This window comes from Eptatretus burgeri, chromosome 8 (assembly GCF_056783735.1).
Source record: "Eptatretus burgeri isolate ZD-2024b chromosome 8, Ebu_testis_v1, whole genome shotgun sequence".
NCBI lineage: Eukaryota > Metazoa > Chordata > Myxini > Myxiniformes > Myxinidae > Eptatretus > Eptatretus burgeri.
In genome coordinates this window covers 11,320,274-11,346,858 of record NC_140968.1, presented here as the reverse complement: position 1 = coordinate 11,346,858, position 26,585 = coordinate 11,320,274, and the positions used below count along the sequence as shown (strand labels likewise).

General features: G+C 45.3%; 1 protein-coding gene across 8 annotated transcripts in view; it reads left to right on the top strand.

The window, feature by feature from the left end:
- Positions 1-26,585, top strand: part of MYO15A (myosin XVA) — a 374,107-nt gene that overhangs the window by 223,165 nt on the left and 124,357 nt on the right. For all 8 annotated transcript variants that reach the window (XR_015060712.1, XM_085890857.1, XM_085890855.1 and 5 more), the window contains 4 exons: positions 12,329-12,376; positions 12,469-12,550; positions 21,706-21,833; positions 24,193-24,288. Coding sequence is in view for 7 of the 8 variants with exons in the window: in XM_085890857.1 (XP_085746983.1) it covers positions 12,329-12,376; positions 12,469-12,550; positions 21,706-21,833; positions 24,193-24,288 (354 nt within the window). In the remaining variant the exon portion in view is untranslated. The remainder of the gene's footprint in view (positions 1-12,328; positions 12,377-12,468; positions 12,551-21,705; positions 21,834-24,192; positions 24,289-26,585) is intronic.

The following is a 26,585-nucleotide window of genomic DNA, read 5'->3' as shown; positions in this document are numbered from 1 at the left end:
GTTGTAGTGTGGTTGGCGTTCTGGTGGGGATGGCATGGTTGTTGAGATGCTGTTTGTTTGAAATAAAAGATAGAACAGAAAAAATGGCTAACTCAAAGCGTCACAGCCCGGATGGATCACATAAATTCCCTCTATACAACAGGTTTGGGCTAACTACACATGTACTTACAGAGATATCTCACCTACGGGACCTGAATGGTGGTTTGCGAATTTCAACAACCATAACACTACCCCCTCCCCTTTTTACAGACTCATCCCGAGTCGTCAAATTCTCGTGTGCCATCATGTGTAGTTCTCCCCTAGTACGGATCCCTGAGTGCGACATTCATGGTATTCGTGTCCCCAAAATAAATAACCTGAGGGCTGAGTAATTAACTAAACAAACACACTCATACGGACAACTTAAATAAAATTGCCGGCGCTAAGACAGACATGCCGGGGGCGCACTCATATTTACACTACATCTTAACTTACAAATATTACACTAAACCATGGCCCAGGATCAATGGACTCTGCAGGAAAAAGAAGAGTCAACAGAGAACCGGCGCATGGGCCGCCACTGCAGGCCCGTGTTGTAGCTGCCAACAGGACAGTTCTCCCAGCTTGCAAACTTTTACGATGATCCCGGCGCGCATGGAAATGAACAAGGGGGGGGGGGGCAAAGCAAAATTGAATGGGGCTGGTGAACAGGGCAGTGGGCATGGAATGGCAAAGGTGGACAGGCATACAAAGCCGGCAGAACAGGGCCGCTGCAGGCAAACACAGCGGGCAGATGATCCGACCGGCACAGGCCTTGCAGAAAACAGCTGCAGACGATCCGGCCGGTACAGGCCTCGCAGCAAAACACAGCCGGCCGATTGAAGTTGGCCGGCAGAGGCCTTTCAGAAAACAGCTGCAGACGATACGGCCGGTACAGGCCTTGCAGCAAAACCACAGCTGCCGATGAAGTTGGCCGGCACAGGCCTTGAAGCAACACAGCCAGCAGATGAAGCTGGCCTGCCTTTCGCCTTGAGATGAAGGTTGGTGGAGGGAGTGCGGTGGTGCTGGCCACTCAGAAGGCGGGCTCAGACCTACCTACCTGTCTCCCTCCCACCTATCGCCTTTGCCTGTCACTGTGCATACCCACTCACTTTATTTGTCAAACCCAATTTAGCCGCAACTTATTTTTTTGTTGTTGTTTTTATTTTATACTTCCCTAACCCCCTTTACTGTCCTTGTTCGGCTAACCTATCTCGTCACCTAGCCTACTCCCAACCCCTACGTTCCCTTCCCGGAGGGGAATGAGGGAGGGCTCGCGTCTTGTGTCGAGGCCCAATCTAAGCCTCAGGATGGCCTCCCCAGACTTCAGCGATCTAACCCAAAGTGGGTCCAGCGGTCCACAACGAGAGCGAAGGGATGGATGGTGCGGAGGGGTACACTTCCTAATCTACCCTAACCATTTACCTTTAAACTACCCCGGGGCTTTCAACAAGCGCCTCGCCCTTAAACTATTGGTTTTAACAACCCAGATTCCCGTCGCCTGTGTTGGTGTCCTCTCAAATTTCGGGCCTCGCCCCCCAATTTTCTTCCCGTGCCCTCACACGGTCTCATGGCTGGGACGCGTGGCTCCCCTTGGCAGGCACGACCCTCTTCCGATCCTCCAGCTATGGCACCCCCGGGCACTACACTGCCTCCGAGCCTACCAGCTCCCTAAACACCGGGGAGTGCCCCCCATGGCGACTCCGCTGAAACACTCACGTGGCAGGCTGGCTTCCCGGGCCCCTTTCCGAGGGTCACCCATGCCCACAACACTGCCCACGCGGCTAATGGCGCCCCAGGCCCCCGCACCATGCGGGCGCACCCGTGCCCACTACGCTATCCCGGCCCCCCATGGGCCCTTGGCGTACTACGGCCGTCTAGCCTGGTGCCCGGGGTACCCACTCAGCGATACTCACCTTTCGCAGCCACGCTCCCAGCCCGTCAACAGGGCTCCTGCACCCCTCCAAATGGGTTTCGCGCCTACATTCCCACCAACAACAAAACGACCTCCATTTTCTCAATTTAACTAACCCCCTAACTCACTCTACACTGACCCCGGGGTCCCTTGGGCAGGAGTCACTCCTCCCCCCAATCACTCATCGCACCATGCATTCCACATTCGCTCCATTCACAGACCCGCTAGCCTCACTCACTCTACATGTCCCCACACAACTCACCAACTCTTTAACACACACACCGCTGAACTCTCCCATCCTTCTAACTACCTCCTCTAACTAACTAGTGCTCCCACGTCGTCCCTTACACTACAGCACGTTCCTTTTAACACACGTAGCTAAGCTACGTCCCCTCTACACATCCAAAAGTCTGTCACTGTCCCCAAATGCAAAAATCAATTCCCATATCCCCATCCTAAATCTCAATTAAAATCCCTCTACCTAATCCATTCCACGGGCCCCATGAGGACTTACCCCTGCCCCATGAGACCGGTCTAACTAAGCTAACCCTCCCCCCTAACTAGTTTCATCCTGTGCCCTGGCCAAGGGGATCATCCACACCCTGCCCAAGAATCCTGTTCACCCGAAAGCGAGGCTTGGTTTTTTTTTTCTTTTTTTATTGCGCAGCACCAGCGCGGCAACTCGCAACCTGTGCACCAGCACGGCAATTCACAGCCGCGCACCTGTGGCGTGACGTCATGGCAGCTGTTCGCGTCCCTCGTCCCTCTTGGACAGTACCATCCGGCAGGGATTCACCCTCCTGCCGGATTCCAACCACACGTGCCATGACGCCACCCGGCGCATAAAAAAAACACAAGCCTCACGTCTCGAGGGGTTTCCCACGCGGACACATGTGCTCTGCCCGTTGGAGCTTAACACACACGCCCGCGTGGAGAACCCATCCGGTCCAAATCCGTTTACCTGCCTAAACTTTGTCCGTCCGTGGGATCGGCAACATCCACCGCTGGTATTTCCGGACCGGGCTTCACTCCCGCAAGCGAGTACGTGACGGCCTCGTGCGTTGCACAGCACGGACCTCGCGCTCGCTGCTGGGTGAACCTGGCGCGGTGCTCAAAACCTCTACAGCCGCTACCCGGCTTTTGTCCCTCTGTCGCCGTCGTCGTCTCCATTCGATACACGCACTCCAACGTGTTACGACGCTAACACACCTCACCATTACACTCACCCCGGGAGACGCGGCTGCATGCTCACGCATGTCCACCATTATCTCCCTCACACACAGCGACCTTACACACGCTGTCTCCCTCACACTCGGCCGTTCACTCACTCGTGCCATTTCCCTTGCACACACCATACCACTCACACACGCGGGGGCACTCGCCCGTGGTGTCTCACTCATACACGGGTTTCCACTCACACACGGAGTGCTGGGAGGCACGCACTTCGGCCCACTCGCAGCCTCGCACACCATTTTACTCACACACACGGGGGCACTCGCCCCTTACACCACACACACAGGGACAACCACACTGGGGATTTGTGCCACCCCAAAGGTTTCCGGGGCCTCTATACCCCCCAAGCTCTCCGTGCACCCGTTCGCAGCACTCCTCCCCTCGACCCCGCAAAGCACAACCGAACCCATCTGGTCGTGAATCACCTCAAGGGGGCATCCTCCCTCCCCTCGTTCCTGGAGGAGGCTATCCAACTGCCTGCACCGGGTCCCTACACGTTCTGCGAGCTCACCCCCATTATCCTCCATTACCTCCGTGTGTGTGTGTGTGTGTGTGTGTGTGTGCGCGTCTCTATCCCCATGCAATTCATCCTCTATCTCCCGTGTCTCTATACATTTTATTCTTTCTGTCGTCACCTCGTGTCTCTTCTCACACGTTTCGGTCTCCCCATTTAATTTTTCCCTCTCGGTCACCGTCACTTTTTCCGTCACGACCCTCGCCCAACACGTCTCCCGAATTAATTTGTCCTTACCCGCCTCCACCGCGGGCCTGAAAACCGTTGCACCCCCTCCCAGCTCGTTCGTCCCCACACGTGGCGTCGCCATTTTGAGCTCCACCGTTGTCGCCTTCATGCCCGCCTGCAGGCTTCGGCCTATTTGCTGCATCTCACCCCGCAGTTCCTTTATTTCTTCCTTCATTCCTTGCGCATTTACTTTCATTTCGTTTGTGTTTGTTTCCATTTTCGTTTTCATTTCGTTCATTTGTTTATTCATCCTGCACACATTTGTTTTTATTTCATTCGTGCTTGTATCCATCTGCTTGTTCACTCCATCTATTTTGCTGTTTATGTTCGCATTCTTTGCCGCCAGCATGGCGCATAGCTGGGCCATGTCGGGTGCACTCAGCTGAGCCGATTCGGCCAGGATCGGGGGGTTTAGGTGGAGAGGGAGAGGGGAGGTGTCATACACCGTGGCTGCCGCCGCACCTATTTCGGGCTCTGGGTTCAGTTGGGGGAGTTCGTGTTGCACAAAAAGCATTTCCTGCACGGGGTTCTCATCCTGGGCCATGGATCCTACATTACTACACATATACATTTTTAATACCCCCGGCACCCGCCCGCCTTGAGACTCCATCTTATTTCTCGTAAGGGGTTAATTTTAATTGCACGTAATTTGGAGGGAATCGGGGGTCGCTCCTCTCACCCCTGGACCGATTCCCGTGAATTTAGCTGGAGACAGGAGAGTTTGTTTTCCCGCTCTGACACCAGTGTTGCGAATTTGCGCCCACCGGCGTGCGATCGGCCACGTGACTCGAATCGCGGCATGTCGCCCACCGGACGGACAATTCTGACGTGACCCTCTCAGACTAACGCCGGGAGCTAGTCACGGGTGGGCCTTTCGGCCTCACCACGATCGTGCCAATCGGCCATCCGCGTGGGATAGGGTTGTTCGCCAAACTCGACCTACCTAAGTACCTACGCGGATGGTAAACCGGGCGATCGCACCTCGCCGCAGGTCGACTCCGGACACGGGCCACTTAAGCGGTCCGTTCCGTACTATCGGGATAACCGAGCGGTGTTATAGTCGGCCTCGACGGTTCAGATTAATTATCGGGCGTATTAAGCCCACGACTAACCCGTTACGTGAAGCAAGATGGAGATTCAAACAAAGAAAAGGACGCAGCGAAACGGGGAACAATTCAACATGCAAGCACTTTATTCACACAGACACAGGCACAAAGCACCCGTATAGTCAAACAGAATCAGAATGCACATAAAGCAATTTAAAAAAACAACAACAATGCAGAGCTACGACCGACTACGCGAGCACACGGCAACACTTAACAGTTTTACTTCACCAGACTGGCGCCACACACACACGTTTACACCAAACCCCAAAAGAAAATGGAAGTGCGACTTTCCTGATCACGTCGAGTCCTCCTTTTGCGACCGCAACTCCGAGCCCCTCCGGCGTGCTCCGCGAGCTCGTGCCACGTGTCGCTCGTGTGGTCCGCTCGACGGTACAGACGGGGTTTTGGGGAAACGGACGGGGTTTGTTCGGCGCTGTTTTCAGCGCTCGCGCACGGGTCAACGAAGCAAGGCAGGAACAACAAGCTCGCGACTCGAACCAGAAGACGACCATGAAGACCAACCACTCACTCAAATTCTCGACCAACCAACTCTTGACCAACCACTCTCGAGGTCCGTTCTGTCCGCATTTTGTTGCGCGGGGCTCCGCCCTTCGCTCCACCCCGTTTTCGGCCCCGCCTCCCTTCGACCTTCTTGGAGAAGCCTCTCGAAGGGGGGCGTGACTTCTCGCTTTCCCTCCACCCTGCGCTGCGCTGTGCGGGGGCCGGGGGAATCAGTCTTGGCTCACAGCCAGGGAATTATTCCTCCAAAAAGAGGCCCCCACCTTTTCTCACCTTTGACCCCTGCATCGCCCCTCCTCCACACCGAGCGCAGAGAACCTCGACGGGAAAAACTTGCGGGAAAACCCCCGAGCATAGTTGTTGGTTTTTGTTTGTTCCCAGAGATCTAACCGCACAGGGCCTACTGAATGGCGAGTGGCGAAGATGTGGTAGCGTTGATGGTGGAGGTGGCGTGGTTGTAGTGTGGTTGGCGCTGTGGTGGGGATGGCGTGGTTGTTGAGATGCTGTTTGTTTGAAATAAAAGATAGAACAGAAAAAATGGCTAACTCAAAGCGTCACAGCCCGGATGGATCACATAAATTCCCTCTATACAACGGGTTTGGGCTAACTACACATGCACTTACAGAGATATCTCACCTCCGGGACCTGAATGGTGGTTTGCGAATTTCCACAACCATAACAATATTGTTACGGGTTTCCGCCGCATTCGGCGTGCGGATGACCGTTCTCGCCAAATCGCGGTCGCGCACCCACCGAAGGCCGCAATCCAGTCGTGACTTTCCAGACCAACCCCGAAATCCAGTCATGGATGCCTTAACGCATCATAAACTAGCCAATTATTCTGTCCACACGCTACAGGGTCGATCGCCGAATTATCGATGTACCTAATTATTCGCGCGGACAGAAATGCTTGGAGTTTACACCTCGACGGGACCTGCACGAAAACGAACCGCTTCAGCAGCTCGTTCCATATGCGAAGCCGAGCGGTTATAAATCGCCAAATCCTGTCAGACCAAATGATCACTTTTATCGGCCTTAAAAGCCAGTTAATTTCCCGAGCGCACCGTGGCAGTCAATACAGGAAGGGACACAATGAGCAGGTTAACGTTCAACAATGGGGGATTTATTTTCACACTCGGCACGTAAGCAGTCAATGGGGGAATGGGGACAAGACACGAGCAAAATCCTACAGCCGAGTTCTATTCGGAATGTACAAGCACGTACTTACTCACAATTCTACTTAGAGACAAGGCGCCGCAGACTTTCATACAAAAACCCAAGAAAGAAAAGGCTCGGGCTCGTAAGCCTTTAATATTCCTCAGAGCTGGGATGACCGAAAGGCTCCGAGAGGCCGGGCAGGTTACCTCGCCGCCCTGGTGGCGACTCGATGGGCTTTTGTTCGGTGACTCTGGGTATTTGTTTCTCGCTGGCTCGTTGCCAATGCGGCAGCGGTTGTTATGGCGGCTTGGTTGGTCCAGGGCCTGGCAGCGCGCCTGACTTTCCACAGCCGTCTCCCTGACTTGGTTGGTCCAGGGCCTGGCAGCGCGCCTGACTTTCCACAGCCGTCTCCCTGACTTGGTTGGTCCAGGGCCTGGCAGCGCGCCTGACTTTCCACAGCCGTCTCCCTGACTTGGTTGTTCAAGGACCTGGCAGCGCGTCCGACTTTCCACGGCCGCCTTCCCGACGACTCCAACGAACTCAACTCCACCGACCAACAACTCCGACCAACTCCTCTCTCCAACTCAACTGACGCTTTCAACTCAACTCCTCTTTCAACTCAATTCCTCTTTCAACTCAACTCCCGCTTTCAACTCAACTGCTTTCTTGGCGTCCCAACGCGGCTTTTTATCGGGTCCGGGGCGTTCGCCCCTCCCTTCCCGGCGCGCGGGGGAAAATCCCAGGAGTGATCGAGTTTGCATACTTTTAGTAACCGCCATCCCTGTTTACCCCGTTGTGAGGGACCCGCCCCAACCGTCAATCCTGTTTTCGTCCCAGAATATCGGGGCGGGAGTTGTTATTTTTGTTTGTAGAGGAGGGTCGTTCTTCTGGTTTTGTTTGTGGAGATGCCGTGGTTGTAGACTTTGTGGCGTTGTGGTGGAGGTGGCATGGTTGTGGAGTTTGTTGGCGTTGTGGTGGAGGTGGCATGGTTGTAGAGATGTTGTTTGTTTGAAATAAAAGACAGAACAGAATAACGGCCAACTCAAAGATTCACAGCCCCGGCACACAAATAAATCCCTTTATACATTGGTGGGGAAATCTAATCTGGAACACACACTTATCGAAATAACTGATCTCTGGGGAACCTGAATGGTGGTTTGCGAATTTCCACAGCCGTAACAATATATATATATATATACACATCTATATACATATATCTTCTTCTTCCTTCAGTTGCTCCCGTTAGGGGTCGCCACAGCGGATCATCCGTATTATCCGCATAGTGATTTGGCACAGGTTTTACGCTGGATGCCCTTCCTGACGCAACCCTGGTCGCCTCTTACGACACAGGGATATGGTGCACCGATTTTAACCGGGGTATACACCGGCCCAGTATACTGGTACTCACTTCGCCGACCTCGGAAGGATGACAGGTTGAGTCAACCCCCTCGTGTATTAATTCAGTGGCCCAACGGGGCTTGAACTCAGGACCTTTTGGATCCCAAGTCGCTGCCCTCACCACTACGCTAACACCAGGCTTCCTATATATATATATATATATATATATATATATATATATATATATATATATATATATATATATATATATATATATATATATATATATATACATATATATATATATATATACATATATACATACATATATATATATATACATACATATATATATACATACATATATATATACATACATATATATATATATATATATATATATATATATATATATATATATATATATATATATATATATATACATATATATATATATATATATATATATATATATATATATATATATATATATATATATATATACATATATATATATATATATATATACATATATATATATATATGTATATATATATATATGTATGTATATATATATATATATATATATATATATATATACATACATATATATATATATATATATACACATTACATATCTTCTTCTTCTTCTTCTTTCGGCTGCTCCCGTTAGGGGTCGCCACAGCGGATCATCCGTATGATCCGCATAGTGATTTGGCACATGTTTTATGCCGGATGCCCTTCCTGACGCAACCCTGGTCGCCTCTTACGACACAGGGATATGGTACACCTATTTTAACCGGGGTATACACCGGCCCAGTACACTGGTACTCATTTTGCCGACCTCGGAAGGATGACAGGCTGAGTCAACCCCCTGGTGTATTAATTCAGTGGCCCAACGGGGCTTGAACTCAGGACCTTTTGGATCCCAAGTCGCTGCCCTCACCACTGCGCCAACACCAGGCTTCCCATATATATATATATATATATATATATATATATATATATATATATATATATATATATATATATATATATATATATATATATATATATATATATATATATATATATATACATACATACATACATACATACATACATACATACATACATACATACATATACATACATATACATACATACATATATATACATATATATATATATATATACATATATATATGTATGTATATATACATACACACACACACACACACACACATACATATATCTAAAAGAAATATAAAAATACATAAATATACATACAGTGGGGAGAACACGTATTTGATACACTGCCGATTTTGCAGGTTTTCCCACTTACAAAGCACGTAGAGGTCTGTAATTTTTATCAGAGGTACACTTCAACTGTGAAAGAAGGAATCTAAAACAAAAATCCTGAAGATCACATTGTATGATTTTTTCAATAATTAATTTGCATTTTATTGCATGAAATAAGTATTTGATACATCAGAAAAACAGAACTTAATATTTGGTACAGAAACCTTTGTTTGCAATTACAGAGATCAGATGTTTCCTGTAGTTCTTAACCAGGTTTGCACAGACTGCAGCAGGGATTTTGGCCCACTCCTCCATACAGATCTTCTCCAGATCCTTCAGGTTTCGGGGTTGTCGCTGGGCAACACAGACTTTCAGCTCCCTCCAAAGATTTTATATTGGGTTCAGGTCTGGAGACTGGCTAGGCTACTCCAGGACCTTGAGATGCTTCTTACGGAGCCACTCCTTAGTTCCCCTGGCTGTGTGTTTCGGTCGTTGTCATGCTGGAAGACCCCGCCACGCCCCATCTTCAATGCTCTTGTTGCGGGAAGGAGGTTGTTGGCCATGATCTCGCGATACATGGCCCCATCCATCCTCCCCTCAATACGGTGCAGTCGTCCTGTCCCCTTTGCAGAAAAGCGTCCCCAAAGAATGATGCTTCCACCTCCGTGCTTCACGGTTGGGATGGTGTTCTTGGGGTTGTACTCATCCTTCTTCTTCCTCCAAACACGGCGAGTAGAATTTAAACCAAAAAGCTCTATTTTGTTCTCATCAGACCACATGACCTACTCCCATTCCTCCTCTGGATCATCCAGATGGTCATTGGCAAACTCCAGACGGGCCTGGACATGCGCTGGCTTGAGCAGAGGGACCTTGCGTGCACTGCAGGATTTTAATCCATGACGGCGTAGTGTGTTACTTATGGTTTTCTTTGATACTGTTGTCCCAGCTCTCTTCAGGTCATTGTCCAGGTCCTGCCATGTAGTTCTAGGCTGATCCCTCACCTTTCTCATGATCATTGAGGCTCTACGAGGTGAGATCTTGCATGGAGCCCCAGACCGAGGGAGATTGACTGTTATCTTGAACTTCTTCCATTTTCTAATAATTGTGCCAACAGTTGTTGCCTTCTCACCAAGCTGCTTGCCTATTGTCGTTGTAGCCCATCCCAGCCTTGTGCAAGTCTACAATTTTGTCCCTGATGTCTTTAGACAGCTCTCTGGTCTTGCCCATTGTGGAGAGGTTGGAGTCTGATTGATTGAGTGTGGACAGCTGTCTTTTATGCAGATAACGAGTTCAAACAGGTGCAGTTAATACAGGTAATGAGTGGACAATGGGAGGGCTTCTTCAAGACAAAACTCACAGGTCTGTGAGAGCCGGAATTCTTGCTGGTTGGTAGGTGATCAAATACTTATTTCATGCAATAAAATGCAAATTATTTATTTAAAAATCATACAATGTGATTTTCAGGATTTTTGTTTTAGATTCCGTCTTTCACAGTTGAAGTGTACCTATGATAAAAATTACAGACCTCGACGTGCTTTGTAAGTGGGAAAACCTGCAAAATCAGCAGTTTATCAAATACTTGTTCTCCCCAGTGTATGTGTGTGTGTGTGTGTGTGTGTGTGTGTGTGTGTGTGTGTGTGTGTGTGTGTGTGTGTGTGTGTGTGTGTGTGTGTGTGTGTGTGTGTGTGTGTGTGTGTATATGTATATATATATATATATATATATATATATATATATATATATATATATATATATAATGTATGTATGAATATATATTATAATATATGTATGAATATATATATATATATATATATATATATATATATATATATATATATATATATATATATATATATATATGTGTATTGATATAGATTTATGTCTGTATTTATAAATAAATATAAATATTTTTGTATTTTTTTTAATTTCTTTTATATATTTATATATGTATATATAAATACATATACACAGTACCGGGGTCGGTAAAATGAATATCAGCTTTCTGGAAACAGGGGGTGGGGGAACTGCATCAGCGGCACAGCTGTGCCCTCAGCAATGATGTAACCAGCATCCACAGGCTGCATACGATATAATAATATGGATGAGAAGGCGTGTATCCATTCTCCAACTTAGACTGCATTACCTGAACACGTTTTATCGACCTTAAATTACCCTTCCTTGAGATACCTGTATTATGATTATATTTTTCTTGAACCTCATGCTGTTCCATACAATCATCTTGTTAAACATGTTTGTTTTTTCACGAAAAGTTTCTTGATATCGATACTGATTGACAATGATCAATATATTTTTCGTGGTCCAAAATTGATGATTTGGAGAAGATATTGGATGTAAATTATGTTGCGTCCCAAAAACATAGCTTTGCACGATGTGAAACAGAATTTACACGACAAGGTCTAAGGCTCATAGTGGAGCTGCCATGCACACATCTCACACATGAACATACAGATGAATATACGAGACACAACAGACAACACAGGACTGTTGGAGAAAACCAACAGACCCTGAGTGTGGGGTAATTGTCATCACTTCCTGGGGCATTCTGGGTCCCAGTGTCGCTATAAAAATGGCGCCTCCTTTCTCACCACATTCAGTGGAGCATTTCTTAAGGAAGAATTTCCTCCTCCCCATGGATGCCAATCTATGGGGATTGTCCAGTCCACACCCTTAACCTTTTAAATGCTAAACATCAAGCAAGGAAGCAGCACTTACCATTTTCAAAGTCTTTGGGATGACTCGGCTGGGGTTTGAACCATTGATCTCCCAGACTCGGTCACTCTCTAACCATTACACCACCGAGTCCGGGAAAGCATTCGATCACCACTACCACAACCACAACCATAAGGCATTATACCACCATTTTTCCGACACTACTTTGCTGATTCCTATAAAAAAAAAGAATCCCAAATACAACGACAATTAACACCTGTGTAAGGAAGATCAATTGGGCTGTGACTGGCGGTTGCTCGTCACAAGTTAACTGTTAACCTTTTTCAGATGAAAGAGGAGATGCAGAAAAAGCCAACGGACAACATTTGCAGACATGTAAGTTTTACAGTTTTCTTCGAATATACCATTGAAACATCGGTACCAATATTGAGTTTACTTTTGTAATCGACATGGATTTATCCACCCAGGATGTCCTCAAGGACACGGCTGTAGATGTCTCTCAAATGGACATCCCTGTGGCTCTTGCTGCCATGATGGATGGGAGTCGAGGTGAGTAGAAGAATAAGCAATGAAATGATAACTTAAGGCCTTAAGCTCTCAAATTCGCTTTTTGTGTGCCTCATCCAAGCTAAAGTAAATTTCTCACATCATCAGCTGTACGATCATCCATTGTAAGTATATGCTTTGGGCTTACAACTGGCTGATTTAAAGATTCAGTCAAAAAACTTGCATGAGTATCATGAGTTCATGCTAACACCCATGTCAACCCATCCATGCTTATTTCATCCTGGAGAACTCCTTAGCCTGCAGAGATGGGTTGAGAGAGGCTGATTAGCACACACATGATTGGATAAACCGAGTGTAGACAAGTGAAAGGCTCTAAAAATGCTGTTACAAAAGGATTATAGACTTTCATATATCTATAATCCCAGCAGTCTGTGTGTCTGTGTCTGTGACCGCTGGTCCGATCTAATTGAAACTTGCCAGGTATATTGCTGGGGACCTGAGTAGGTGCCTTTTCAAGGTTTGATATTAATCGGACAAGTGGTTCCCAAGTTATGGCCATTTATTTACCAACCAATGACAAGACACGTTGCTGCGGCCATTTATTTACCAACCAATGACAGGACATGTTGCTGCGTAGGCGTGGCCGATGGGGAAGAGAACCTCAGCCGCGTTCCCCATTACGGGTTACAACGTACGGACTTACGGATAGTGATGACTTACTGTATTCTAATAATTTCTCGATTTCTAATGCGCATTTATAGATAAACACAATTCCCCAATCCAGTCGTCATTTACGAGAGCGAAGGAACGGCCTGTGTAGTTGTTTGAAAGTTTTTTTTTTTTTTTTTTTTTTTTTTGCACGTACGGTTTTTTTTTTTTCCTCTTCTCTTCTCTTTGTGTTTTTCCTTGCGATGACATTGCAAAAAGGCAAAATACGTTGGCGCTAATTGAATAATTGGCCATTATACCTAAATTGCGAATAATCGTAACTCCGATATGCGAACTTCCGGACAGTGAGGACTTAACTTCTGGACTTCCGGATAGTGACGACTTACTGTATTATTTCTCGATTTTTTTTTTTCTCAATTTATCGACCTACTGTTTTCTTTCTTTCTCGATTTCTGTACTTTCTCGATTTTCTTAAACACAATGCCCCAATCCAGTCATTGTTTATGACAGCGAAGGAACGGCCTGTGTGGTTGTTTGAAAGTTTTTGGTTTGCACGTACGGGCACACACGTACGGGCACGCGAGAGCGAAGGAACGGCCTGTGTGGTTGTTTCTGGCAAGCGGTTTTAAAGTATTTTTTATTTTTTTTTTGCACGTCATGGGCGTAGCCAGAGGTCCAAAAGCAATGAGGCGAAAAAAGGTGAACTTGGTTGATGTGACGGTGCGCGTAGTGCAGCGTTGCGAGCGTCAACGGCGCGAAGCCACTACGGTGAGGGGTCTGGGGGGCACTCAAGGCCCCAAGAAGCCAATGCATTTTTGATGCCCAGAAACCTATTCTTGGCAAATTTCAATCCTCAAAATTTAAAAATGTCAATGTTCATTTCAACTACATTAATCATGAAAAAAAAAAAATATATATATATATATATATATATATATATATATATATATGTATATATATATATATATTGTTGTGGTTACCAAATTCGCAAACCACCATTCAGGTCCCTTAGGTGAGGTATCTCGGTAAGTGCATGTGTAGTTAGGCCCAAACCCGTTGTCTAGTGGGAATACATGTCATTTATGCGTGCTGCGACTCTTCAGGATAGCCGTTTTTCTTTTACTATCTTTATTTTGGACCAACCGCCATGATTACCATCACAACCACAACATCAACCACCGACCACAACCACCGCTTCACCACAACCGCCACGACCTTCACGTCACACCTCGCAACCGTAGCATCGCCACCGTTCTTGCCCCGCTGTGGGTACCGGTGTTGGACTCGTGCAGGGCGCACGTTGAACAGCGTGTACAAAATCACGGATTTTGTGCTTCAAAAACGGATCAAAAACGACACACGCCCACTTTTTTGCCGTCCAATCGGTGAGCGAGGGGCGATTTGGCCCCGCCTCCAGAACGATCGATATATGCAAATTTGTGGATCAAAAAGCCTTCACGCCCACTTTTTCTCGGGCCAATGGAGAGCGAGGTGAAAGGTCAAAGGGAGGGGGTCAAAGGCGAAGCTATGGGGGGATAAAAGGACGGTGTTCGTCAGTCAGCAGAAGGAGATCGAGAAGGAGTCGGAACGGAGGGGACGAGTGTGGAAGTCTGGAGCCCGAAGCCTGCAGTAGCTGGAGAAGCTGAAGAGAGTCGAACGAGGGGAGCCCAAAGAAGAGTCCAGGGTGGAGAGTCCAGAGGCGGAGAGGCGGCAGCGGCGAGGGCAGACGAGGGGGTGCTCGCGTCGGTGCCAGGAGCTGCACGCCCGAGGGAGGCCGGCAGCGCGACCTGGCCGAGGTGGAGACGCACACCAGGGATAATAAAGATCCTCTATACCCCGAGCATCAGCAACCCCCTCCTGTTTCCCCCCGCGCTGAGATAGTGCGACCAAGGGGGCCCCGTTCCCACCCCCTACCAGACACCGTCCACGAGGCCCGCGGGTTGCGGGGCCATCGCCGCTCCGCGTCTCATCACCAGACGGGTAGGCCCGACCCGGTCTCGGCCTCAGGCCTGCCTCATTCTTGAGGGTATTTCTTTTCCTTGGTTTTGGGTATGTGTTGTCGGCGCCGTCTGTGAAGTAGAATTGTATAAGTGTTGCCGTGTGCTCGGTAGTCGGTATTAGTTCTGCACTGTGTTTTCACTTTTATGTTTGCTTTTTGTGTAAATGGAATTGTGTTTTCTTTTTTTGTGTGCATTTGGTGGAATTGTATTTGTGTGCTTCCCGTGTGCCGCGAATAAATGTGCTTTATTGTTGAACTGTTCTCCCGCTTCGCTTCGTCTTTTCCTCCATTGAATCCCCATCTTGCTTCACGTAAAGGGTTGGTAGTGGGCTGAATACGCCCGATAATTAATCGAACCGTCGAGGTCGACGATAACACCGCTCGGTTATTCTGATAGTACGGAACGGGTCGCTTAAGTGGCCCGTGTCCGAAGTCGACCTGCGGCGAGGTGCGATCGCCCGGTCTACCCTCCGCGTGGGTACTTAGGTAGGTCGAATTTGGCGAGCAACCCTATCCCACGCGGGGGCTGATTGGCTCGATCGCGGTGAGACCGAAAGGTCCACCCGTGACTGGTTCCCGGCGTTAGTCCGAGAGGGTCACGACTGGATTGTCCGTCCGGTGGGCGACGTGCCGCGATTCGAGTTACGTGGCCGTTCGCACGCCGGCGGGCGCGAAAACCGCAACAATATATATATATATATATATATATATATATATATATATATATATATATATATATATATATATATATATATATATATATATATATATCCATACAGTCAAACAGTAAATTTTGTTTGTGTCAAAACATTTTAGCCCCCACGGTAAACCCACCCCACACCCTCACCCTCCCCCACTCCCCGGATATCAAATGGTTGCCCCCTATTATATATAAAAGACTCTCTACAAAAACGTTAATTCAACAGAGCCAAGTGCACGAGCTGGTGCCTCATGAGATCAGTGTACTCGGAGGAGGGTTGTTCAGTCACTGTGGAGGGGGGGGGGGTATTGTCCTGTTTAGGTATTGTGATCGGAGTGCAGATAAGAGTATTTGGGGCACTGCCGGGTAGCTTTGATAGTTTACTCCCCAGGGAGCTCAGATGGCCAGAGGGCTCAGGCCAGATCATATTTCAGGAAATGAGTGACGAGGCAACTGCCTCTTCTGCCTCAGCCTGGCTATGCCATTACACGTACGGGCACGTACTAGTATACAGAAAAACCTCATTTATTTTGGGTTACACGTGCTGTATGCTTGAGGATCACTGTCTTCCTTGAAGATGAATACACGCTCGATGACTTGGTTCTTGAGAGAATCGCATGTTGGATGTGTTCCTCTGCTTGTGAACAATCAAAGTGCCAGTAATGGCAAATGGCTCTTGGTTGTTACTAAACGATTCCAACCAATTTATTTTGAAAGAGCACAACCTTGCTGTCATTGCTCCAATTCCGAGTTCAACTTTTCAGTTTGGTTTCCTCTTCTCATCAGCAGTTTTCACGTAGCTACATGTCAATCGAGAATACTTTCTACTCATGAGTATATTCCATTTCTTTGAGTGACATCCACATCTGCCTTTACTGCAAGTTCGTTGGCAAGATCGATTTTTACTCATTTGCCATCTTTCACAAGGAACACTACAACAGCACTCTGATGAGCGCGTACCTCCGTCAGCCTGAACAGTTCACCTTTTGTATCCTACTGATGGCCGGATCTGCATCCAGACCTCAACCAAAATCGAATCAGCTTGTTGTTGTCACAGAATCATATCGTCTATAACCTTTTGAAATATTGTGCTCTGTATCGTTTTTGGCCCCATCTCTCAATGGTGAAGAACAACTTGAGAAATAATTAAAAAAAATTAATCTTATCCAGATCCAGATCCAGATCTTCACCAACATCGAAGCAATTTGTCCTTGTCACACACTCAACCTGTCCACCAAGTTTCGTCTGAATCCGTCCATAACTTTTCAAGATGTCATGCTATGTATCGTTTTGAGCCCCATCGCTAATTTGTGAAGAATCATTTTAACATTCTCGTGTCGACATCCGGATCCAGATCTTCACCAAATCGAATCAATTCGTCCTTGGCACGGATCCAACCTTTCCACCAAATTTCGTCCAAGTCCGTCCACAACTTTTTGAGTTATTCTGCTCACAGACAGACAGGCAGATAGACAAACAGGGGTGAAAATATAATCTCCGTCCATCTTCGTTGGCAGAGGTAATCATACTGAAACCCTCCAAAAGTGGTACTTGACAACTTTTGGAGGGTTTCACTATTGTACCTAAACTACTTCTGTTATTTACAATACAGCTACCACTTACCATATCCATTCTTTGTTGAAACACAGTTGTCATGTGTGTGTTCCTTCCTCGAAGCCATTATATTATTCGCAATACTACTGAGCAAGTACTTTTATGGGCTTTATACTGGTTTGGTACTTTCTGATTGCTTGGATGACAGCTCATAACTCTGCAAATTATATTATTGTTTGCAGTTCTGTAGAAGTTAGTTTTCTTAACCATAAAGAATTGGTGTTCCTAGAGGATTTGTCATTTATTCCTTAATTTCCCAAACTATTTCTACAATTAATGGATTCTATATCAACTGAAAGCCTATAAGATGAGGTATGTTAACCGCCATGGGAATGGAGGTGTAGCTGATGTTGTGATAAATAGAAATGTCAGGTGCGTCTCCCTTTCCATGGCTGTTAACATGCTCTTATCGCCTTTTAAGCGATTAAATCCATAGTTCAACATGTTCACACGGACAGCAGCATTCACAGAACAAGTATTCCATACTTTCCATAATTTTATCCAATACTATGTAAACTGGGATGGCACTCGGTTGAGCGCATGCTGCCACCAGGTTGAACTGTATCCAACTGATACGCCAGATCTGGATGTTGATCTGAACCAAACTCTAATTGGGTTGTTCTTGTCACATAACCAACATATCCACTAAGTTTTGTTATTATAATCTGGCTATCTATCGATATCTTCTATATAATTACTAAAACTCTCATCTTGTATATATGTATGTATGTTCCCGAAATACAGCCAAAACGGTACACGATAGCACAAAAAATTTCAGCTCACCTTACTCACCATTCTCCTGCGGTGTGCAGTATCAAGTTTCGTTCAAATCGGGCAACGAAAATAATTATTAAAAAAATCAATTCCCGATTCAGTCAAGTACTCTTCCGGATTATTTGATCAATGCAAACAACCTCAGCGGTAAAGTTCGCTGGAGCTATCTTTTTGTTTTGTTTTTTGAAATGATTTTTTTATCAACCACTGTCACAACGGGAACCCAACGGGTTCACGGGTCGTCCAGTAGAAGTATATATACATATATATCCACAGCGTTTTGAGCTATCACGCTATATATAGTTTTTGGCCCCATCTCTCAATGGTGAAGACTCACAAAAAATTATCAGATCTCAATCCGGATCTTCACCACAATCGAATCGATTTGTCATTGTCACGCACCCATCCTGTCCACCAAGTTTTGTCCGAATCTGTCCATAACTTTTTGTGATATCCTGCTCACAGACAGACAAACAAGCAAATAAACAGATGTGAAAACATAACCTCCATCCACTTTCGGTGGCAGGGGTAAATATACAGGGTGACCCCCAAAAAAGTGGGCCCCAGGAAAAGTTTAATAACCTTCAAAGTTTTCATTCAATCTCTTTCATTTTTCATGAGATCTGAACTGAGTTTAAGGGAGAGTTTATCTGCCAAGTTTTTGAATCTGTGACATTCTCACGCCATGTCGTGGACACCTGGAGAAGTCATTTTCTGTAGAAAACTATCTGCAGACAAATTCGGTTTTACAGACAAGGCCCTTGTTCTATGAACATTTTTGCAACAAAGAAAACACCCAACAAGACTCAAATTCAAAGGTTTGTGAAAAAGTTTTGACAGCATGGAACAGTCTTGAAAATTAATTCACCAAACAGAGGAGGCAACTCTGGCCAACCAAAATCAGGAAGGTCGCCTGAGAATATCACTGCCGTTGCTCATTCAGTCACCCGCAGTCCCAATATATCAATTCACCACTGCTGTCAAGAGCTCAACATCAGCAAAGAAAGTTCGAGGAGAATTCTGATACCAGTGCATACAAGTTGAAATGTTTCCCATTTTGAGCACATCATCAACCTTGTAAAATTGTCAAATTTCTTGGTAGACGACTGAAATTTTCAGTGATATCTTGACTATGAGTCGGTAATATGATATGAAAATTTTGTTGAGTTTGATTCGATAATGTTAAAGTTATTAAACTTTTTCCCAGAGCCTACTTTTTTGAACCACCCTGTACTATAGATCTATCTGATACCGATAAGAAAATATCTCATTGGAGATTCACCAGTAAAACCTCATGGAGTAGATGCCTAGCTATTATAGACTTTTTAATATGACAAGGTGGTCAATCCCAAACATGACACTTTAGGCTGGAGCACGTCACCCAATTCAAGATGATATCTGCTGATGTATGCCATCTTATGTGAAGATCAGGCACTATTCTCGATTATATGAGGAGAGACAAGCATTGTTCGATTCCTGTGACTTGGACCGATAGGAAATAAATGGGGTGTTCAAAATGTACGACGGACGACAAACTCACGATAGTCCCAAGACATACTGAAATAAAGTGTAAGAAGTTGTATATATAAATATAAAATGCATGCATTATTTTTGTACTAATCATATCTACTTGTATGTTGAAGTACTGTACAGTATATAAAAAGTTAAGACAATAATGACTATGTCCTTCACAGGCCCTATTGAACATCCCTTGTGCTTGTACCATATGAAACAAACTCCCTCCTCAGACTTGCTAGCCCATCATCTTGCAATCTGATGACATTTGTTTGCCATTTTCATCCTTTTCTTGTTGTTGTTGGTTGTTTTTAACTTTGAGGCCCACCCATATTGAAAGGACAACATTGTGGGCACACCTCTGGATACAGGAATAATATATGAAAGCAAAAGTGGTTTAGTTTACTTTAAGATTTAATGGGAATATGCAAGCTGGGCTTGTTATGTCCCATATGTGACCCTTTCCAATAACGATGAAATTGTACTTGGATGCGTAACACATGGATAAACTAGACGGGGAGCACTCGGGAAAGTGCAAAACCTCCGCCGCCAATACTGCTGGGTCACTCAAGTGAACCTTATATCTTATTCATTAAATATGATGTCAACAGTGCTGAGAGTTATAGTTCTTTTCTCCAACATTTTTTTTTTTGGGAGGGGGGGGGGGGGTTGGAAATCACTTAAAACATGTAAAAATGCAAAAAAAAATTCTAAATTTTGTTGAAAAAAAAGTTGCAAAAAATTTTTTTCTCTAACAATTTTTTTGGGGGGGTTGGAAATCACTTAAAACATGTAGAAATGCAAAAAAAAAAAATTTTTTGGGGGGGAACAATTTTTTGGGGGGTTGGAAATCACTTAAAACATGTAAAAATGCAAAAAAAAAATTTTTCTCAAACATTTTTTTGGCGGGGGGTTGGAAATCACTTAAAATATGTAGAAATGCAAAAAAAAAATTTCTCGAACAATTTTTTTTGGGGAGGGGGGGGTTGGAAATCACTTAAAACGTAGAAATGCAAAAAAAGAATTTCTCTAACATTTTTTTGGGGGGGGTAACAATTTTTTTGGGGGGGGTTGGAAATCACTGAAAACATGTAGAAATGCAAAAAAAAACTTCTCTTTTTGGGGGGGGGGTAAAAAAATTTTTTGGGGGGGTTGGAAATCACTTAAAACATGTAGAAATGCAAAAAAAAAATGTTTATTCTCCAACAATTTTTTTTGGGGGGGGGACCAAGTCCAAAATTTAATGGCATGATCCTTGGACCATACCTAACCCCCCCACCAAGTTTCGTCGAAATCCGTTGAGGAGTTTTTCCGTAATACTGTTCACAAACAAACAAACAAACAGAAAGGGGTGAAAACAGTAACCTCTGTCCATCTTCGAAGATGGTGGAGGTTAATTATAGGTGGACTATAACTATAACTCTTCAATTCATTCAAGTTATGAACCTTTCACACAACACACCGTGTAGATATGTGGTGTACAGTTAAGTCCTGACAAATACACCTTGTTCATTTTTTGCACTTGCCTATTTCGAGAATTTGAAATTTCGGGAGGATGCCTACCAGAAGGGACAGTCTTTGCAAGAGGTCAGCAAAGACGTGCAAGTATATAAGATGGTCAACTTACGATCTCATTATATTTGGGCAGTGCCCTTTACAAGGCCTTGCTTTCTGCTTTCCCTGTGCCTGATGGCCATTTTAATTGGATCCATTTCAATACGAGGAATTAAATTGACCCCCAGTACCTAGACGTTCATAAATGAAAGATTGCGATATTGCCACCATTGTGGATAAATTATTGAGGTTTAAAAAGTTTTTTCTTTCATCGTGTAACTTTTTGATTGAATGGTAACGGCTGTTACTTTTATTAAAAATCAGAATCACCTGAGAGGGATTTCTGTTTTTGTTGTTGGTGGTGGAGTTCAGATGTCGGACACATTCATGATGGGAAGGTTATCCGCACAGAAGCACCTGAATGGCTGGATGCCGCGCCGCCATTGCCTATGGACATCAACAACTTCCCCTTCTCGAAGTTTGTCAGCATGCATTTCAAGGTTGTCCATTGTCATCAATTCCCTGCATTGGTTTGAACTTTTTGATGTTTGAGTTTCTGCTGTTTAATTGGTTTTTGTTTTACTTCTCACACCATTTCCTACATAAAAAAATGAGTTAATGGAAAAAAACCAAACAAAAAAATAACAATATATGTGTAACTGCAGCGGCCTGCAAAAGTGTTCAACCCCCCCCACCCCCCAAATTTTCACATTTTGATGCCGCCTGAGCTTATTTCATGATGCTTTCAAATCAAACTTGATATATACAGTCCTCACAAACTACTCCAAAGTGATAAAGCTAAAAACAAATGTGAATAAGTTTGAATAACAGAGAAAATCAGATGATTCTCAGTTGAGTTGTGTAAGTATTCAAACCCTTTGCCAAATTAACCCGGAATCTCTTCAGGAGTAAATTGTTTGTTTGAAAGGTAATAAAATAAGTATAATAGGTTTTACCTTTATGTAATCAGTTGTTTAATATAAAAATTAGCTCCCTCACTTATCTAATGAGTTTTAAGGTGCAACTCAATTGTCTAACCAACAAGGTAAACATGAAGAACCAAGGAGCTTTAAAAAGAAGTCGGACATAAAGTGATGGAGAAACACCGTTCAGGAGAGGGTTACAAGAAGATTTCTAAGTCACTTATTTTCCTTTTGAGTGCGGTGAAATCCATCATTAAGAAGTGGACGACGTATCATACCACCCAGACTAGATCTAGATCAGGTCACCCATCCAAACTCAGCAGCCTCTTACTCCTCCTTTGTATGCAGCACAAGGCTGCAGGTAGCATCATTGGCTGAGGACGTGGCTGTGCCGCAAATGCAATGCCCCTATTACCAGTACCATTCCATTGTGACCGTACTCTGTACAGAGCGTCGGTGCTGCTGAAACAGTCTCCTGGGCTATTGGGCACAATCCTGGACGGGTCGCCACTCCGATGCAGGATACTTGAATGGCTCAATCATCCCAGCAAGCTGGTACTCATTTTGCCGACCTCAGAAGGATGACAGGCTGAGTCAAACTCACCTGGTGTTAATTCAATGGCTGATAGGTGCTCAAACTCAGGACCCTAAGATCCCAATTCAGCCAACCTAACCATAATGCCAACACAAGGCTTACTCAGCAGCAGGGCAATCAGGAAACTGTTTTACGATGTCACTGTCAATCCAACAATGACTGAAAGATCTGCAAGTCTCTATGTCTGAGATAGGGGGTGAGTGTTCATCAATCAACAATATCCGGTTCCCTTCACAAGGCTGGTCCTTCATGGACTGGAGGCAAGAAAGAAGCCATTATTGAAAAAGATGCATTTAAAAGCTCATAGGGAGTTTGAATGAAAGCATCTTTATGATTATGCAGGCATGTAGAGAAAAGTTTTGTGGTCTGACAAAACCAAGATGGAACTTTTTAGCCTAAATGCAAAATGTTACGTTTGGCGCAACCCCAACACAGCACATCACTCAAAGAACACCATCCCGACTGTGAAGCATGGTGGTGGCAGCATCATGTTATGGGGATGTTTCTCATCAGCAGGGACTGGGACACTTGTCAGGATAAAAGGGAAAATGGATGGAGCAAAATTCAGAAAAATCGAAGAGGAAAACCTGCTGCCCTCTGCAAGAAAGCTGAAATTTGGACGGAAGTTCACCTTTCAGCACGACAACGACCCGAAGCACACAGCCAAAGCGACACCGGAGTGGCTGAGGACCAAAAAGATAGATGTCTTTGAGTGACCCAGTCAAAGCCCCAATCTAAATCCAATCAAAAATCTGTGCCATGACATGAAGATTGCTGTCCATCAACACTCCCCACATAACTTGACTGAGCTTGACCAGGTTTGTAGAGAAAAATGGGCAAATATTCCCCAATCAAGGTGTGCAAAGTTGGTCGAGACCTATCCCAACAGGCTCACAGCTGTAATTGCTGTCAAAGGTGCTTCCACCAAGTATTAACTCAGGAGGGTGGACAATTATCCAACCAAGATATTGTAGTTTTGTATTTTTAATGAATTTTCTTAAATTTGTAGAATTTGTTTTTCACTTGGAAGTTGTGGGTTACAATGTGTAATGGTAAAAGTCTGATTTGATGCAATTTAATTCCAGGCTATACGTTAACGGAAGATGAAAATTTTGAATGTGGGCGTAGACTCTCCATGGGCACTGTATATACAGTACATACATATATCCCACACTACACGTTTGACTCATTTTATTGAAAGACTGATCACTTTTTACATTCACAGTTCGAGTCCTAACGAGAATGCAGCAATTCTTCTCTGCTTGAAGCTCCTTGCCTTCTTTGCATTCAGTTCTAATCACCATAACTTACCGTTGGGAACGTCTGTTGGCTGTGCTGTAGAAGCAGACACTTGGAGTGGCCCTCAGCAACCCACCATCGACTCTTACACACATACCTGAAGACCTTCACTCAGATGCTATGGAGATGTTGAAGATGGTAAGACAATTCATATTCATATTCAGATGGGATAACAGAATTCCTTCTCTGAAGAATGATGCATTCTATGGTGTTTCACCTTCTTCGGTAGACGACGCGATGTTGTGACAGCTCACATTGGGATGTTCGACGAGTGTCGGGTTGAATGCATATTGACACCATTTAGTAATATTGTTGTTCTATTATCATATTGCTTTCATACATAAAAAGATGGTTTTTTGTTTGCTTGTTTGTTTGTTTTTGTAGCCACCGATTTTATTCACTTGGTTAAAACGAAAAGCTTGGATGAGTTAAAATTCACTCAAATTGAGGAATGACAAATCTGAACGTATTTTCTTTGGTTCAAACTAGTAACTAGCTAAGATACATGTGTTCATATAAATACAGGTGACTCGGTGATCACTTCTGTAAATGCTTGTATGAACCTTGGTGTGACCTGTGCCTCATCCACGTCGATGTCAAATCATGTCTCCAGCATGTGTAAGTCAGCGTGATACCAACTGCAGAACTTCGGTTGAATTCGTAAATATATCAACCCGTTCAACAGCTCAGAAACTTGTCCATGCTCTTATTTCATCCGGTCTCGATTTTTAGTAATCCCCTGTTGCATCAACTTCCTAACGCACAACTTGTCCGACTCCAGAAGTTACAAAATACTGCCGCACGTATTGTCACACTGTCTTCTCGTCGAACCCACATCACACCTGCACTCAAAACACTCCATTGACTCCCGGTTCGTGTGTTACGGATTTGGAAGCCTCTTGCACACAGACAGTCAGCAGTCCCAAAGTTTAGTTATTTCGTTAAGTATATGTGTATAGTTAGAATCCATCCCCTGTGTCTAACGGGAATTTCATGTGTGAGCTGCGAGTTATTTTGGAGTTAGTTTTTTTTTTTTTTAATATTCCCCAACAACAACATCCTGCTTCGTTCCGCCACCCAACCAAACCTTCGCGCGCCGACTCCATTATCCACGTGTTTTTGGCTGAAGTCGTGGGCGGAGCCTCCATCGCCTCAGATCGAGGCTCTGCTCTGAAGAAGGGCAGGGAGTGTTTCCTCCAGCCAATGGACGAAGAGCGAGCAAAGCCGAGGCGCTCCAGCCACTGGGAAGCCAGAAGGCCAGAAACAACAACAGAGCCTCTTTGGGGGGCGGGCCACCGACATGCCACCCGTCCAATGGGAGGCAGAGTTACCTCAGGACGGATCCCTCCCACCTCGCAGGAGGGGTTTAAGAATTGTCGGTGCGATCCATCTGGGTCGTCTCGTCTGGTCTGCTGGCCATCTTCTGTCGGTGCTGGCTGGCGTCTGCTGCTTCGTCTTGGTTCCTTGGCGCTTGGTGCGAGGTTGTCCATGTGGGTTCAAATCCCACCGTGGTGGTTGGAGCATCCGATCTTCCCAAGCCCTTCCACGAGAATCCCGAGCTCCACAAGAGCAGGTCGGCAAGCCGTGCGAACATGGCGAGGTACCAGCAGAACTCTGACCCTCCAGTTCGCCTATCCTCCTGGGCTGGAGGTCCGAATAAAAGCCAGCCGGCCCCATTTCTTTTTGGGTGTGTGTGTCTGTCTGTGGCCAGTCTGATAAGTAGAAATTGTATAAGTGTTGATTGCTCATTGTACATTGCATCTTATTCAGAATAAGTCTGCACTGTCTTATTATTGTAAATAAATATCTGTTAAATGTTCCAGTTCGTTGCCTGTCGTTTCTATCATTGACCCAGCATGGTTCGGGCTTGAGAATTAGTGAGGCCGTTTGTGCCGTAAGTTTTCATTTGGACCGGGCGTGGCTCTGGTAATTCCCGTTCGGTTACGTCAGACTCGAGTCGGTAAATGCGACTCGGTTCAGACAGAGTCGGCCGAGGGTGTGGTTTCCCCTGTAGTTAGACGACGTGGGTACTTAGGTATATTGGAATTGCACAATTAACCCTACCCCACGCCGTCAAAATATTGGCGTCCACGGTCCGCTCAGGGACCCGTGACCTTTGGAGTTATCCAAGGGTTACGACCTTCAATTCCGGGTGTTCGGTGGGAGACGGCCCAACTGCTCCGTCTAGCGGTCGTTATCGCCACCGGAACCCGGCACCACAACACGTGCTCGAATTGTGTTTTCAAGTTGTTGCTGGTGTTTCATTCCTTGCATGGTTCTACCTCATACTGTATTCTATAATGAGTTTCATTGTTCATTATAATCCCACGAGACGTCTTCGTTCATCCGATGCTCATTTACTTGTTATACTCGAAGCACATAATTACTGGGAGGATAGATCTCTTTGTTGTGCCGGTCTTCACCTTTTGGAATAA